At 39.4% G+C, this 14144-nt stretch overlaps 1 protein-coding gene and 1 non-coding gene across 4 annotated transcripts in view; one reads left to right on the forward strand and one right to left on the reverse strand.

The window, feature by feature from the left end:
• Window positions 1-14144, reverse strand: part of TFCP2 (transcription factor CP2) — a 49466-nt gene that overhangs the window by 13567 nt on the left and 21755 nt on the right. For all 3 annotated transcript variants that reach the window (XM_037136962.2, XM_037136959.2, XM_037136948.2), the window contains exons 3-9: window positions 10220-10371; window positions 7625-7701; window positions 6336-6441; window positions 3575-3681; window positions 2193-2345; window positions 1335-1445; window positions 717-805 (exon numbers count right to left, since the gene is read on the reverse strand). In XM_037136962.2, the coding sequence (XP_036992857.2) occupies window positions 717-805; window positions 1335-1445; window positions 2193-2345; window positions 3575-3681; window positions 6336-6441; window positions 7625-7701; window positions 10220-10371 (795 nt within the window). The remainder of the gene's footprint in view (window positions 1-716; window positions 806-1334; window positions 1446-2192; window positions 2346-3574; window positions 3682-6335; window positions 6442-7624; window positions 7702-10219; window positions 10372-14144) is intronic.
• On the forward strand, window positions 397-518 carry LOC119043555 (small nucleolar RNA SNORA28). The gene has a single exon (XR_005081442.2). It is a non-coding gene; the product is annotated as a small nucleolar RNA SNORA28 (small nucleolar RNA).

Below are 14144 nucleotides of genomic sequence, written 5' to 3' on the forward strand. Positions count from 1 at the left end.
TTCCCCTCTGTCTAAAAATCAATCAATCAATCAGTCAATCAATCTTGAAATTTCAATATGGCCTATGTGGAGTACATGCTAAATGCTATGGAGATAAGCCACTCTTTAACTGTCATGTTCAACCTTCTTCCCCTGATTAGCAAAGATTCATGACAACTAGGTGTTAGAATCATTCTCAGTACGTAGCAAACAGATATCAGTATTTGTAGACTTGTGTTTCAGTTCCTGATGACCACTCTGCAGGGAGCATGTGATCAGGAAGGGAAAGAACCACAAATAACCAGTAACAGGGAGAAGTGAAAAGCCCAGAAAATCAGTCCCTGAATCACTAAAAACTGACAATAAATATGACTTTCTAATGGGAGGGGGAAAAAGACAAAAAGGGTACATAAAACTCTTTCAGTCTCTTGCAAGCAGATGATCAAAATTGTCTAACACAATTTGAGCTTTCTATAGCAACAAAGTCTAACCTATTCTGGTGCTCTCTCTATGAGACAAGTTATACAGACTTAGGCAGAAAGAAAAAAAAACAAGTAAAACAAAACCCTTCTTTCAATTTCTTTTGAAGGTAATCCAAACCTCAGTCACTACATAAATCTACCAAAGACTGATCAAATAGAAATACTTATTGGTTAGGAAAGATTTAGTTTCCAGAATGATGATTTAAAAATACACATTTAGGACAAACACAAGCCAATTCCATTTCCCAGACTTACCCTTCCCCAAGAGAAAAACTGCTATGGGAACTGTTGAAGCCAGGTGATGGGGAATTATTGACATATGTGATTTCCGGCCACGGGGAACACTAAAACAAAGGACAACTTAGATACTAAAAAGTGTAACTGACTCTAGTATTCCACCAAAACACTGTCACTTGAATAGCTCATCTTGATCAGTAAATTTTAATTCCTCAGATTCCCCCCATAACTAAGAGGATAAGTAAGTTTTGACCAGGTGGGAAGCAATTTTTAAAAAATTAAGATATAGCCCTGGCTGGTGTAGCTCAGTGGATTGAGCACAGGCCTGTGAACCAAAGGATCTCGGTTCGATTCCCAGTCAGGGCACATGCCTGGGTTGCAGGCCAGTTCCCAGAGGGGGACTCACGAGAGGGAACCATACATTGATATTTCTCTCCCTCTCTCCTTCCCTTCCTCTTTAAAAGATAAATAAATAAAATCTTTAAAAAAATTAAGATATAAATGACATGACATTATATTAGTTTTAGGTAAATTAGAACATAATGCCTTGATATATGCATATACTGTAAAATGATTAGATTTCTCTTAAAAGTAAAAAGTATTGACTGAAACTGTCGCCAAAGCGACCCTTTTTACCTCTGTGAGTATGGTTGTCTCGTAGGAAGGCTGATATTTCTCCTTCTCATGAGGCGTCCGCTTCTCCATCTTCTCCCTGTCTGTTTTTTGCTTTCTGTCTGCACCTTTGGGCTGAAACGAGAAATACTTTGTTTTAAACTCACCTTTCAACCTAACACTATTACTTCTCAAAACTTAACTAGTCACAAGTGAAACAAAGATATATTACAATGATACAAAGACAAAATGCATCATTGCACATAAAAGGGACACTAGGAAATTTAAATGTTTGACAGAGTTAAAAAATACTGAGAGATCTATAGCCATAGACATGGAAAGATCTCTAAAGCACGTAGAAAAAAGCAAGCCTCAAAACAGTTCACACAGTATCATCCCATTTATGTTTGAAAGAAAAGAAAGTCTGTGCTCACCCATGTACGTGTGCATGGAAGAGCACAGAAGTGGACTGGAAGGACACACCCCCCCAAACTGTGACAGTGGGGAGCCGCCTCCAGGGAGGGGCTAGGGAGTCAGGGCAAGAGCGGTAAAAGGGGAATGTCCGCTTCGTGCTCTGAATACTCTGGTATTCATGAAACCTTTGCAATGAAAACAAATTTATCCATGTGACAAAAATAAATAAAAACCAAAATAAGGAAAGATCAAGTACAAATGTAACCAAAACTGTCACGTTTTCATAACTTTGTGAGCTTTTAGAAGAGCTTGTGACTTCCATAGGCTTTAAGGGCATTCCAAGAAAGTCATTGAGTTTTCTTAGTTTTTGTAAAAAGACAAGCTGACTTTCTAACTTGGTGACTGAAGGCCCCCAGTGAGAGACGAGGAAGGAGGGTCATTCCCGAGTCCGCCACAGTGCCAGGATACCTTGAAGACTTTGATCTGGCAGCTGGCCGAGTGCAAGTGCTCAGTGTACTCCCCGTTCTCGTTCTCCTTGAAGGTGTCGATCTGCACGCGGAACGGCACACCCTTCTCCCCGCCGTGCTTCCTCATGGTGAACTCTGTGCTGATGCAGTGCACCTGAGGGGGACACAGCATCTGGGCTTCAGTGCTGCCGCTGGACAGACCTGTCCATGACATGTTTTGAGCAACTCCTAACAGTAAAACCTTTAAAAAGCATAATGCACACCTACCAGAAAAACTTTTACTGTTTTTACCTAGAAGAATTTACACTAATGATGGAACTGAGGAAAACTTAAATGATTTACAAATGCAAACAAAGTAAACATACAGATCTAATGTTTACAAAAACTACTGTGAGGAATTAAATCCATTAACTGCTTCAAAGAATATAGAGGTAACATAAAAGAGAAATGAGTTCTGCTAGTAAAAGTTTCCTGGACTTCTAGATAGACTTTAGAAAGGGGAGGCGCCATCCACACTGGCAAAATGGTAACTAGGAAAGCTGGCAATGAGGGGGAAAAGGTTTGTTTGGCTACTGCATAAAGTCTGAGACCTTGGCAAATGTGAACAGTGGAATTCTGATCACCCAAATACTAGCTTGGGTCAGTTATTATCTTCTCTAAGCCTCGAGAACTATTCCTACTCCACAGGATTATTGGTAAAAGTCTTAAATAAAATTATGTATACAAAGTGTTATACTTAACACAGTAAACATCTTATGGGAACTACTTAATAAACAAATTAATAGTTCTCCTTATGACAAATAAGAATTTTCAAGGACTCTATCCAAAGAAGATAATCAGATATGCAAATCAAACTTTAAGTATAAAGATGTTCAAAATAACTTTATGGATAGTAGTGAAAAATTAGGGGGGAAGGGAGAGGAAATACAGACAACTGTAATTGAATGACAATAAAATAATTTAAATTAAAAAAAATAGTGAAAAATTAGGACAATCTCAATGCTAAATAATTGTTAGGTAACTTACGGTCCATTCAGAACTAAATACAGCATGGGGCAAAAGTAGGTTTATAGTTCTTAGTATAAAAAACACAGTTTATTCTTGTGTTATGAATTTATTAGCTATTGTATTATTTTTCACATGAACAACTATAAACCTACTTTTGCCTCACCCTTATTATGCAGCTGTTAGTAAGCACTGGGGGAGAAACAAGTAAATAAATTGGGGAAATTAGAAGATCAATTCAGAAACTCCTTATTGCTCTCAGGAACATGTTGAGGAGTCTGCACCTGTAAAGGTTCCCAACTCAGCGTGTTTTTTCAAGAAACAGACCAGTCGTGAGAGGTGCTCTTCAGAACCGGACGCCCACTTGCAATGCCTTACCTGAATAAACACAGACGTCCTCTTGGAAGGGTCCCACAGGAACTCCACTGTGTTTAGTTGGTTTGGATTGGCCCTGGGATCGATGATACCCACAGACAGCGGGATGTCTAGAGACAAAGGGCAGTCACTGAACAATTCTGAGCACCACCGGATCGAAAAAGCACTGATTCTTATATGGGTATTGTTGGCTCCTGGTCACCAAGATTTTTGTGTAAACCTCTTTTTGCCAGTGAAAAGGGTTTGAACAGAGCTAAAATGGACGTAAGTACTTTCCTTCCAAGTAAAGTATCTTGTTTTCCACTGGAAAAGGTTTTTTAAAAATGATACAAAAAGTTTTCTTTAAAAAAGTTTCTTTAAATTTTCTGAAATTCTAGTTAAAGATAGATTTACTCCACACACTAGCTCTAGTGTCATGAAAATTGTAACTTATAGTCTGTCTCACTTAGTTTTCGGGTTACCGTCACTGCCAGAAGCACGCTGCCAGCACTGCCACGGAAGGGTACAGCGCGGTATCTGAACGGGACAGAAAGCACAGCAGCACAGACAGAAGGGGAAAGTCATCGAATAACCTGGTGACAGAGTGACACATCTTCTACTCAAGAGGTGAGCAAAAGTGAACGAGCTTTAGTAGAACTTGGCTTTCCATTCTGCATAGCGCATAACCAAAAAGCATTAAGTGGGTCCTACTCCGCTGTGCTAGGTGTTGGGTTCATCCTAAAGCCAACTTTAACATATGGATATCAGGATATCTGTATGAGATTTAGTGTTTTCTCAGGTAAAACTGACAGTACCTAGATTTAACTGTTTATAAACAGAGAATAACCCATAAGAGATCAAAGACATAGATGCTGGGAGTCCAAGTATATTTATGAAGAGAGATTGTGTGCATGTTTGTAAAGACCTTTCTTTTATGGGCTATAATGTAAGAAAAAAAATTCTCTGTGTGGCAAAGTAAAAAAACCTGAACTGCAAACCAAGAGACACAGATTCTAGTCCAGGTCTCTTACTTTAGGTGAGACATAGGACTAGTCTAGCTCTCAGGTATTAGTAAAGTAAAAGAACTTAAGAAATTTAGGGGAAAAAACGAGTCCCTTGTTATCAGACTCTGAACAGCAAAACAATGCTGAAAAGTAACAAAATTGGAGGCCTCATACTTTCTGATTTCAAAGCTGTTACAAAGTTACAGCTGTCAAAAACAGTGTGGAACTGGCATAAAGATGGACATAAGGACAAATGAAACAGAATAGAGAGCCCAGAAACAATCCTTCAGTAAATATACAGTATATTTACTGTATATTTATATACAATATACAGTAAAGTGATTTTAGACAAGAGTAACAAGGCCACCAACAGTAATAATGGACAGTCTTTTCAACAAATGGTGTTGGAGCCCTGACTGGGTGGCTCAGTGAGTTAGGCATCATCCCATGGACGAAAAGGTCACTGGTTTGATTCCTGGTTGGGGAACATGTCTGGATTGTAGGCCAAGTCCTGGTTGGAGGTGTGTGAGAGAAAACCAGTACATCGATGTTTCTCTCCCTTTCTTTCTCCCTCCATTCCCCTTTATCTAAAAATAAGTAAATAAAATCTTTAAAATGAATTTAAAAAAATGGATGTACATCTAAAGCTAAAACTATAAAACTCTTAGAAAACATACCAGGAAAAACCTCATGACACTGGATTTTGCAGATTTTACGTGTGACCCAAAAAGCATAGGCAATTTTAAAAAACCACACACTAGACTACATCAAAATTTAAAACTTTCATCTAACAAAGGACACTATCTGCACGGCGAAAGGACAACCCCCACAGAATGGGAGAAAACATGCAAGTCACATGTCTGATGTGGGGTTAACAGCCAGAATATATAAAAAAACTCCTGCATTCTAACAACCACCACTACCCAGATTCAAAAATGGGCACAAGACTTGAATACACATTTCTCCAAAGAAGACATACAAATGGCCAGTAAGCACATGGGAAGATGCCCAACATCACTAACCATTAGAGAAATGTAAATCAAAATCACAGTGAGACACCACTCCATATCCATTCAAGTGGCTAATATTAAAAAAAACAAACAAAAAAACAAAAAACAAAACAGAAAAGAAATGTTGGCAAGCACAACATTCATTTTTAGAATAATAAGAGCCCTTGCCCATCCTGGTAGGAATGTAAAATATGCAGTCACTGCGGAAAAACAGGATGGTGGTTACTAAAAAAATTGAAAGCGGAAACTGAAATAAGTACTTGTACATCCATATTCACAGCAGCATTATTCATTCACAACAGCCAAAAGGTGGAATAAACCTAAGCATCCATTGAGGGGTGAACGGGAAAACGAAGTGTGGTATCTATACACAATGGAATATTATTCAGTCATAAAAAGGAAGGAAATTCTGACCCATGCAATTATATAAATAAACCTTGAGGATTATGCTAAGTGAAATAAGCCAATTGCAAAAAGATAAATACTGGATTATTTAACTTATTAAAAAAAGTTTAAATGTTGTGTATATTTTACCACACCTAAATTTTTAAAAAAATCACCCAGAAGTTAATAGATGTGACTGTTGTGGAACTGAAGTGTCCACACTTGCCAACATTTGGTATCACCATACCAGTATTTTTTTTTACTTAGGCAACAGCCACTGCCTATCGATGCTGACTGAGCCCCTGAAGCACTATGCACCAAGGTAAACATCAAGTAAAGAACACAAACTCTCAGACATTGCCTAGGCAGCAGATTCCCGTAACTCACCTATGTCAAGAATTCTATCTCCAGGCCGGTTCCACCGCCAGCCCTCCAGTTGCTGGTGTTCAGTGTACTGTAGCCGTCTGTCATGGAACACTACACGGAATATACTCTAAAAGCAAGCAACAAGACCAAATGATAATAGGATCCCTTAAAAATCAATACTGATAAACAAAAAGTTGCAGTAGTCACCCCCAGTTGGTTTCTAGATACACCTAAAATTGTTTAAGACCTATTTCACTCTATTATTTATTTACTTATTTTTATTGATTTGAGAGAGAGGAAAGGAGAGAGAGAGAGACGGAGGGAGGAAGGGAGGGAAGGAGGGAGAGAAAGAGACAGAAACACTGATTTGTTGTTCCACTTATTTATGCACTAATTGGTTGTTTCTTGTATGTGCCCTGATGGAGGATTGAACCCACAACCTTGGCGTATCGGGAAAAGGCTCTAATCAACTGAGTTACCCAGCCAGGGCAAGAACTATTTCACTCTAAAACTCCTACCATACCACACTCTATTTTCAGGTAAATTTTATAATTGCCCAGATATAATCTCTATAGTTTGACTGGTATCATACTTGGCTGAAACATCAGTCCTGATGGTAACTAAACACAAAGGAGCCCTATCAGGGCATTTCCGCACGCCCCTACTGTTACCGTGCAATCAATACTCAGCTTGGCTCTTCAGATGGACATGAAAACCTCACCAAGTCCTCTGCTTGCTAACCCACCATATAAACCAGGGGTGTCAAACTCATCTTCACCAGGGTCCATGTCAGCCCTGTGGTTGCCTTCAAAGGGCCAAATGTAATTTCAACTCCTAAATAGTTAAGAAGTAGTTACATTTATACAGTCCTAAAACTATTTCAGTCTTTCCAAGGCAACCATGAGGTTGATATGGCACCCGGTGAAAATGAGTTTGATACCCCTGATATAAGGGGTATCCCTATACCCCTCTCAGTGTAAACACTGAGAGAAGGCAGAGGTTGTTTCTATCAACTTTCCTTCTGTTACTCTTACTTTGCAGAGATGCCTGTTAATATCCTTCTTACCACCTTTTACAGTCACTGACAACTGCTCTGTCCCAACTGTGCTGTGAGTTCATTACCAGGATTCTAGACAAAGAAAACTGCTATTCATCCACACTAGCTTCTGTCTTCCTTGCTACTGGACCAGGTATCCAAAAACGCACTGGTACTTCTCTAACGATCTCAAGAAGGTTACTTTATTCCATCCAAAAAGAATTTCACTGAGCCAGGAGACTATCCTGACACAGAATAGTAAGTTTTCTTTTACCTTCACCAACTTGCCATTAATTTCTGGAAGTTCTCCAAGTTTCCTATTGTCTAGCATTCGGATTTCATAAGACTGTCCTAGAAGAAAAAGTAATCATGTATTATATTCATCATAATTAACTTTCATAATTCTGAAAGGAAAATTTCATTTGGGAGGAGAGTTTCTGTGTGGTTTGTTGTGGCGGCAGCGAGTTGAATTTTGGGAGAGCAATGTTTTCTGAGGATTCTGGGTATGGGGCCACCGTGCTCTATCCGATGGGCTGGAGGGCTGAGGGGTGTGAGTCCCAGGGTGGGGAAAGAACTAGCAGGCGCACCCAGGCTTCAGACATAGGCAGGCAGCTCAGGGGAAGGGAAGGTGTGCAGTGGGCCCCAGGGCACCCAGGAGGGACCGGAACCTGTGTGCTGTAAGAAGAACGAGATGAGAAACCCCTCACTCCCGTGACACCGCAGGCTGTGAAACGCTTCCCCTCCCCCAGCGGTTTACCTGCAGGTAGACTGAGGTGCCCAGAGGCGACACACGTGTCTAGAATCAGCTTGGAGTTGGGGCAGCTAGAAAATGGTCCAGGCACAGATATGTATGTACACCACTATCCTTGTGGTGCAGCGGGAAGTATTCATCTTTCAGACAGAATCATGACTTGGACTCACTGAATGAATAAAGATTCTTCTTTCTCTACAAACCTACCCCCCAAAAAGGCATTTTACCTTTTTGGAGCTTTGAAAGTGATGTAGATTCTGTGTGGAATAAAAGTATTCGAGGCCTGTCCAGAAGGTACCCAGCTATGTAATATGAAATATAGAGACATTTACTGAAGAAGATACAAGAAACATTGTACATAAGACAATGACATTTTAGTCTTCTTCAAAGTAGGCACCTTGGGACCTCACACAGTTCTCTTAATTGTCATTAGCTGCCCTGTTGTATTTACCTGAATTTCATCAAGGGTCTGAAATCTCTTCCCTTTCAGAGATTTGTTTGGGGAAAAGCCAAAATTTGGAGGGCAACAAATCTAGCTATAGGGGGGCTGAGTCCCCTGGGTGATTTGATGCTTTGCTTAAAAACTCTGTATGAGACATGATGCATGAGCAGGTACATTGTTGTGATGAAGCTGCCAATCACCAGCTGCCCACAGCTGCAGCCTTCTGAATCATCCGAATAGTTTCCATGGAGAAATATTCAAGCTTAAGGCAAAATCTCATGCAGATTCGTTGCTCTATTTGCTCATTTTGAATGCGACAGCCACACTGTATACATGCTCAGTCAATGGTGTTCACCACCCCCACTGACTAGCACAGTGAAGTTGTCATTGTTCACACATGCGCATTCCAGTCCACTCTCCTTGGCTGCCAGGTTACACGGATGTCACACAAACCATTCTCGTTATATTAACAACAGCTGGACTTTTTCTGGACAGATAGCATACATAAGCCCTGGTCCTTTTCCTCAGGAGTTCAATGTAGCTGGAAGCCAAACTACTTACTCCCTGGGTTTAAAACTCAGTTCTGCCCTGAGTGGTGTGGTTCAGAGGACTGAGTGCTGGTCTGCTAACCAAAAGACTGCCAGTTTGATTCCCAGTCAGGGCATAGGCCTGGGTTGCTGGCCAGGTCCCAGGAGAGGTTGTGGGAGAGGCAACCAACTGATGGTTTTCTCCCTTTCCTTCTCTCCCCTTCCCTTCTGTCTAAAAGTAAATAAATAAATGAAATATTTTATAAAACCTGGTTCTTCCATTGTGTGACCATTTCAAGTTTATTAATCTTTGCTTCAGTTGCCTCATCCACAAAATGGGAGTAAGATTTAGTAATCCATCACATAGGGCTATAAGAGGAATAAATGCCTTAATACATATAACACATGTAAAACAATGCTTGGCACTCAATGGTTCAATATGTGTCATTATTGCTATGCTGCCAACATCACCTGGAAGTGATACATTGTAGAAAGTGTTTTTCAAATCCCTTAAGGAAAGAGTAAAACTCAGTGAAAACCCCGTCTGTCCTACAAGAGTAGAGACAGAATCTCAGGAGAGTCTGTATGCCCCACAGTATCTTAATCTGTATGGAGGTATGACAAATAGTTGTTAAATGCGAGTATTCATAAATTGCCTTAGAGGCAAGAAAAAAGAGAAAAGAAAATTTAGTTGGTTAAATACACAAGAGTGTAATATTATTAGTACAACAACTATAATCCTTTACTATATGCTAGGTACAGTGTTGGTTGTTTCATACATTATACCAGTAAATTGACACAACTCTCTGAGGTATTATCAATCTCATTTTTACAGATCAGGAAATTGAAACGTAAAGAGTTTAAGCAGCATGTCCAAGGCCACACAACTGATAAGCAATGATGCTGGGTAGGGTAATACTTCTCCGACAGATACCATGTCTGGGGAACATGAATGGAAAAAAAGAGAGAGATGGGAACAAAAAATGGGCAGAAGACAAAAGAAGCCAGTAATATGGTGTATATCACATATGACATTAAAACTCAGTATCTGAAGCAAGCCACTGACTTTGACAGGTCACACTAGAAAGACGCCCTTTTACACAGAGTGCAGCAGGCCTGCAGTGACACTGAGGAACAGGAGGCGCTAACCTTGATTGAGATAGGTCAGGGTTTCGTCGTGGAGCTTCACTGCTGGAGAGGTGGCAGCGCACAGCACATACTGAAAAGGCAGGATTTTGTTCTCATTATCGGGAGGCAGACTTGACTCCTCTTGCTTAAAAATGGGCAATGCGAGGACGTCACTGAAAGAAAACAAATAAATGACTCTCGTTAACATCTGACAAAGGTGCAAGAACAGATTTATTATCAAAGCAATTTAACTGCAATTTGCTTTGTAAAACCATAAACACTACTCACTTTGTGGAGTTTCTTCGCAAACGTTCAGATTTCATCCTATGACCCCCCCACCATAACACTGTGAGCAAAGACAGATACTCACTATGAAAACTACCTAAGTGACCAAAGACTGCGTTTCTAGGAAACATAAGTATCCCTAGAAGGGCTCTGAAAACTGTAGGTAGAGTTCCCAAATCTCACTTGTTCTCAGAAAGGTACCAACTACAGTATCTTTTTTTTTAATTAAGTTTTTTATTGTTGTTCAAGTACATTTGTCTCCATTTTCACCCCACCACGTCCCCCTGCCCCACCCATTCCTGCCTCCCACCCTCAAACCCATCCCCTTTGGCTTTGTCCACATGTCCTTCATACATGTTCCTTGATGCCCCCCACTACCCCCTACTATCCCTCTCCCCCTCCTCTCCGATTACTGTCAGATTGTTCTTTATTTCTACCCAACTACAGTATCTCTATAGAACAGAACCCTCCTTATTCACCGTTTCCCTCATGGTTTCAGTCACCTGCAATCTGAAAATATTAAATGGAAAATTGCACACATAAACAATTCCTAAGTTTTAAATCGCACACCATTCTGAGTAGTGTGATGAAATCTCATGCTGTCCTGCTCTGACCCACCCAGGGCGTGGCTCATCCCTTCGTCCAGCATACACTCCGAATTCATTATCCACCTATTAGTCATTTAGCAGCACTGTCAGTTATCAGATATTTAGAGAGAATGAGAACACACACACACCTTTTGCTACAGTGTAATAAAAGACACTAGTCTTTGGGAGACTTTGTTGCCATTCTATTCTTAAATGTATCACATCTGATGATTCCTTGAAGAATTAGTGAAGATTACCAGGAATCAAGGCAAATCGGATTTTGCAACATAGCAACAGCTCGACCTTTAGGAATGTAGGGTGTTTATTTCCTTCTCAAATTTCAGTGCCTAGCAAGGTTAATATATAGCAACAGTTCCTAGTCTTTTCAATAAAATGTGGCATTACACCTAACCCCTCATGACTAAGCAAAGGACTATAATTTGAGGATGGAATTCTAAAACTGATTCTAAAATTACCCCTAAAATTAACTCAAAATAGTACAGCCAAACTAAACACACAAAACTGTATTTTCTCACCAGAGACTGTAAGATCTAAAGACCTCAAATATATCTGAATTACTCATGTTTTTGGTACACTGAATTTCTTTTACTCTGCTGTAGGAACAAGAGTACTATTGAGTTCCACATTCCTAGAGATGGAGGCTAAAGGTCATTGGTAACTACCGTTCTAGGCCCCTGCTTACACCAAAACAATAGCAAATTCAACCAGAAACAACTCTGGAAATACAGAAAAGTCTGCTCCACCTCGGAGATAAATTGAGTGCAGATTAGGAAAACTCACTCTGGTGGACTCTAAGTAGTTGCTACCAATGTGTAATTTGGCAGTTTATTATATTCTCTGATTGCTTCACGTATTTAATTCATTCAATAAAACATCAGCTATTTGAAGGAATTCCTCTTTTCTGTGTTTAGGAAATATTTTTGGTATGATTTATATGTTTGATTGTTTCCCTTCTCCCAAATACTCAGCCCTAATACATTGTGATCATTTTAGAATCCTCAACACCTCATAATATCTCTGACCAAAGATAAGGATATGGAAAGTTTAAATGTTAAATATAATAAGTTGAGTATATTTTTAAAACAGGCATCGCTAAACAGAAATCAACACCCAAGAGTGGAGTCATAACAGTATCAGAAGTGATCTTCCCTACATATAACTGGGATTCTCTGAAGAACTGCTTCGTGGTCCCCTGAAGTATAAGTTACTATATTCTGCAGTGTATAATGTGCACCCACAATTTTGGCCCAAACTCTCAGGAAAAAAATATTTTGTCTTAATTTTTTAATTAATTAATTTATTTATATTTAGATACTTGTTTTCTATATTATAAAAGAATTTCAGTATTTATTTTTGAACATATGGTACAAAAAATTTTATGTAAAAAATAATTACAAAACATAACAGATACAAGGTACAAGAGTCTATTTCACTTTGCGGATAACAATATATTACTCTTCATTTCATTTTGTTGAATTGGTGGCTGAAACTGTTTTCGCTGCAAGTTCGTAGTGCGTTCAACAAAACCGATTACCATATTCTGGGGAATTACTTCGTGTACAGATATCATTATTGCTTTCTAGAGTTATGCTTTTAACACATAAGCATAAATGAAAGAATTTACAACATTTATATAGAGCCCTGGCTGCTGTAGCTCAATGGATTGACCACGGTCTGTGAACCAGAGCATTGCAGGCTCAATTCCCAGTCAGGGCACACGCCTGGGTTGCCGGCCAGGTCCCCAGTAAGGGGAGCACTAGAGGCAACCACACACTGATGTTTCACTCCCTTTCTTCCCTTCTCTCTAAAAATAAATAAAGAAAATCTTTAAAATTAAAAAATAAAATTAAAAAATTAATTTAAAAATTGCTAAAAATTTAAAATAAAACATTTATATAGATACGGGATTAGTACTACCTATGTATAATGTGCACCCTTATTTTACCCTCAAGAAAGTGGGCAAAAGTGCACATTAGATGTGGCAAAATATGGTACCCTTTTGATATAAGGCAGCCTCTGAATGATCTCTATCAATTCACAACTATGGTTTAACCTTCTCCCTCAGGCCTACCAGCTATTGAATGCTCTTTTCTAGAAAGAGGCCTAGATCATAGAGAGGGAGAAGTCTGATGAGCTCTATCTTGAGTAAGAGGGGCAAGTAGACAGGCATCCACAGCATCTAAAGAAATAAGAAACTAACTTGGAAGAATAAGATGTCATTAGCTCCTAACTTCCCTATTTATAACCCTCATTTAGACTCCATCATGATAAAAACAAAAAAATTTGAAAACCATGCCAATATCCCTATGTTATAAGCATAAATGGGCAATAATTGAAGAGACTACACCCTACTCTGAGGTTAGCTTCAAAAGAAAAAAATATCCAATAAATAACTGGTCATAACACCAGTTCAAAAGGAGAGAAAAGCAGACTCATCTCCTTGGATTTGTGAGCAGATCAGGGAGAAGACCTGGCAGAGAGGAGATGGCTCTGCAAGTTTTAACATGAAGCCAGTGAGATGTCCTGACCACCGAGTAACGGTGGAATTGTCTTACTTTCTTATTAGAAGCCTTCTGTCTCAAAGGATAAAAAAGATAGCTGCTGCCCTGGCTGGTATAGTTCAGTGGATTGAGCGCAGGCCTGTGAAGCAAAGGATCGCAGTTTGATTACCAATCAGGGCACATGCCTGGGTTGCAGGCCAGTTCCCAAAACAAGGGACATGTGAGAGGCAACCATACATTGATATTTCTCCCTCTCTCCTTCCCTTCCCCTCTCTCTGAAAATAAATAAATATTAAAAAAAAAGATTCCTGCTACCTGAACATCTAATTAAAAATCTCATTCAACTAAGCAGCAGCCTATATAATTTTTAAAATTGCCTTGCTAATTATTCTATTCACCCAGAAGGCATAAGAAATGAGTAGAATTTTAAACCTAATTTGACCAAGAAGAAACTCATCAGAAAAGAGGAAGTGGTGGAAGCCTCAAAAGAAAGCAGCCAAGCCAAACAGACAAGGAAAAAGAACAAGGAACATATCAGATATGATTCCTAGA

Source organism: Artibeus jamaicensis, unplaced genomic scaffold (genome assembly GCF_021234435.1).
Source record: "Artibeus jamaicensis isolate MK-2021 breed Jamaican fruit bat unplaced genomic scaffold, CSHL_Jam_final contig_233, whole genome shotgun sequence".
NCBI classification, from domain to species: Eukaryota; Metazoa; Chordata; class Mammalia; order Chiroptera; family Phyllostomidae; genus Artibeus; species Artibeus jamaicensis.